The 3,394-nt window shown below is 45.1% G+C and overlaps 1 protein-coding gene across 1 annotated transcript; it reads left to right on the top strand.

Annotated features, from left to right (window-relative positions):
* Positions 1-670: 670 nt before the first annotated feature.
* On the top strand, positions 671-2,632 carry LOC104519153 (AN1-type zinc finger protein 2A; the record flags this gene model as incomplete). The annotated part of the gene is given in 4 exon segments (XM_010166128.1): positions 671-765; positions 1,403-1,534; positions 1,740-1,891; positions 2,422-2,632. Coding segments are annotated over 4 exon segments (590 nt in total), but the record flags the coding sequence as incomplete, so codon positions are not given.
* Between the last annotated feature and the right edge of the window lie 762 nt (positions 2,633-3,394).

Here is a 3,394-nt window from a genome sequence, read left to right as displayed (position 1 = left end):
GTCCCCCTCGGCTGGGGGCTCGGTGCTGCCCGAAGGGAGCCGTGAGCGGGGACCGGCACCGGGGGCTGCGCCGGGAGGTGGGCGGGCTCCCCCCAGCAGCACTCCGAGGGGTGGGTGGTTTGTGTCCTGGGGAGGCCGGTCCCGTACCCCGAGTGTCCCCGGTCAGCCGGGCTCTGCGGAAGGGCGAGCGGCGGGGACCGGGGGCGCCGGGGTACCGGGGCCGCTGGTGTAGCCGCGACACCGGTCCGGTGAGAGTCATCGCTGAGCACAGTGCGGTTTGCTCTTACGTTGTTAAACTGCTAAGGGACGTTCTTTAAAGGATAAAAACACCGTTGAGTCTGGGCTCTGGATTTGTGCTTCAGCTCCTAATGCCTCACAAAGCGTTTCTGTATTCAAAAGGCTCCTGAGGTTTTTATGGCTTTTTTTCGTCCCACACCGTGGGTTTTATGGCTTCTGTCAGTCCAACACTGTGGATAATGAGGGAAAACTTATCGCTCTTACTGTCTTAGTTTTAATATTCATGAAGAATGACACGCTTTCTCTAGAGATAATTGGATTGTGACTAGACAAAAATTTGCATTAGAATTTATTTGGAGTCTTTTTGGAAGTACTCTTACAACTGTTACTCTGCTCCATGAAAATCCATTTTCCTTTTTTATTATTTTCCCAGATTTCCTTCCTCTGAAGTGTGATGCCTGTGGGGAAGTCTTCTGTAAAGATCACATCCGTTATGATGACCACAAGTGTAGCTCTGCCTACAAGAAAGTAAGTTCCTGTACGTGAGTCAGTTGTTCACACTGCAGAATTGCTAAGTCATATATACAGGCTGCTCTGAAACTTGACCTGTGGTTTAAATAAAAGCAGATGGGAGAACCACAAGATGTAAGTTAATGATACAGCTGAATTTCAAATACATAAAAACAATATTTCTGCGGCCAGTACTGCTAGATTCTAGTTTCTTTTACTTACACCATATCTTCCCAGAGAGGTGCTTTATATTTTAGCTATTTTTAGTATATTTTAGGTATTTTTGTAGGCTCTGTCTTTTAAGAGGAAAGATGGCAAATATGAAACTACAGAGAAAATAAATAGAATAAGTGAGGCCAAACATTGATTTCTGGCCCATACTTGGGATTTGAAGTGTTCCAGGGCTGTAATTCCAGAAAGCTTATTTAAAGTCAACTTAACAAATATGTTGCTGCAAATTGATTTGCAAAGCATGTCTGATTATTTTTTGGATAATGATTTGATGTTACCTTTGTGAAGTATATCTTTAAAAGCATTAGTAAATGAGTAGAACATAAAACCCTTGTGAATACAATTCCATCACCCATAGGTAAGAGAAGGGGAAGGACAAAAGAATAACTGGGTGGGACTTCTAATCTGTGTTTTATGTTCTTAGAATGTGCAGGTTCCAGTGTGTCCACTCTGTAATGCACCTATCCCGGTTCAGAAGGGGGAAATACCAGATATTGTGGTTGGAGCCCACATGGATAAGGACTGCAAATACAATCCAGCACAGCAAAAGCAAAGGGTAAGGAAACTGCTGTTGAAATCTAAACCGCCTGCCTAATGCTCGTGAAGCTCGGTCTCCTGAGAGCAGAACGTCTAGAAGCTTGCTCTGTTCCATCTTAATTCTACAGGCGCTTGAGCATTTGTGCTTCAGCTTCATCGTTACTTGGGAAGCTGACCACAGAAAGCAAGCAAGAGTTGCCAACTTCATGTCCTCTGTTGTTTAGATCTTCACAAACAAGTGCTTAAAGCCGGGCTGCAAAAGGAAAGAGATGATGAAGGTAGTTTGTGAACAGTGCGGTGGCAACTTCTGCATAAAACATCGGCATCCTCTGGATCACAACTGTAAAGGGAGCAGCCAGCCCACCTCCAAGGCAGGGTAAGATGGATTTAAGATACTTTGAGCTCAAGCTGAAATTTTTAGACCTAGTATTGAGGATCGGGGTGGAGCTCAGACAGACAGGGAGTTCTGTAAACTGCTGGTCACTTCAATAAAATAGTTGCTGGCCTAACTTCTGAAAATGTGTGAGCCAAGGTAAAAGCTTGTTGTCAAATGCCTTCCTAAAATTCTTCCAAGCCTACCTGTCCTGATAGTGTGACTCTCAGTGTCTCTTAATTGTGAATAGACACTGGCCATCTCAAAGACTCTTTGGGGTTTTGGTCTAAATATGAGAATCCTAAAGATTTTCCCAGCACCTTGAAGTAACAACAAAATCAATACCTTGGCAAGCAAAGTTTAAACTTGGTTTTAATAAAAATCTGTCTCTTGCAGGCAGATGTATCTTCCTTGTTCTGAGCAATAGGACTGTAAGACTTGGGTGATAGATGCAGATAATTAAACTGGATGGAAGAGTGAAACTACTGGCAGTGTCCCTAAGAGGTGCTCAGCCTGGTTGTCTTTCTTTGTAGATACGCAGCTCTGATGAGAGCCTCTCAAACTGCCTTCAAGCCAACAGGAGCCATTGGAGTGCCATCTAACGGGAGCCGTCAGCACAACAGGTATAAGCTGTAGAATGAGAAAAGGCGAACAGGCTTATTTAAAAATAGTCTTGTGTCAACATGATGTAGGAGTGCCACTGTCATACCACTGACTGCTCTAGAGCTGGTAGTTGACCTTTGATCTGTGTTGGGAATATGGTAGAGTGGTTCTGATAGCACAAGTGAAGCTTTTCTTCTCTGTACTGTAGTGATTGAAATAGCTGTATAGACACAAGCGTTAGGACATCAGATTGTTGTAACAGCAGGCTGCTCTGCCCCCTGCTCACTGTGAGGCTTGGGCAAGTTCTGGGAAAATGGTGTGTCCTCAGAATGCTGAGGGAAGTATAACAAGTGTCTGACTTTAAATGGCCCAAGCCCTTCCCTGCCATGGTTTATTGTCTTGTGACTGCTTGAGAGAGTCCAGCGCAGAGCCACGAAGATGATTAAGGGAGTGGAGCATCTCCCTTATGAGGAAAGGCTGAGGGGAGCTGGGGCTCTTTAGCTTGGAGAAGAGGAGGCTGAGGGGAGACCTAATTAATGTTTACAAATATGTCAAGGGCAAATGTCAGGAGGATGGAGCCAGGCTCTTCTCAGTGATGCCCAATGACAGGACAAGGAGCAATGGGTGTGAGCTGGAACACAGGAGGTTCTTAAACTTGAGAAAAAACCTCTTTACAGTGAGGGTGACAGAGCACTGGAACAGGCTGCCCAGGGAGGTTGTGGAGTCTCCTTCTCTGGAGACATTCAAGACCCACCTGGACGCCTTCCTGTGTAATTTCATTTAGGTTCCTGCTCTAGCAGGGGGATTGGACTGGATGATCTTTTGAGGTCCCTTCCAATCCCTAATATTCTGTGATTCTGTGAAAGTTTTAGTTGTGTAACTCTTTCAATGCATTTTTATGTC

Source organism: Antrostomus carolinensis, unplaced genomic scaffold (genome assembly GCF_000700745.2).
Source record: "Antrostomus carolinensis isolate BGI_N321 unplaced genomic scaffold, ASM70074v2 scaffold42054, whole genome shotgun sequence".
Taxonomy (NCBI): Eukaryota; Metazoa; Chordata; class Aves; order Caprimulgiformes; family Caprimulgidae; genus Antrostomus; species Antrostomus carolinensis.
The sequence above is the reverse complement of the archived record's forward strand: the minus strand, read 5'-3'. Positions and strand labels throughout refer to the sequence as shown.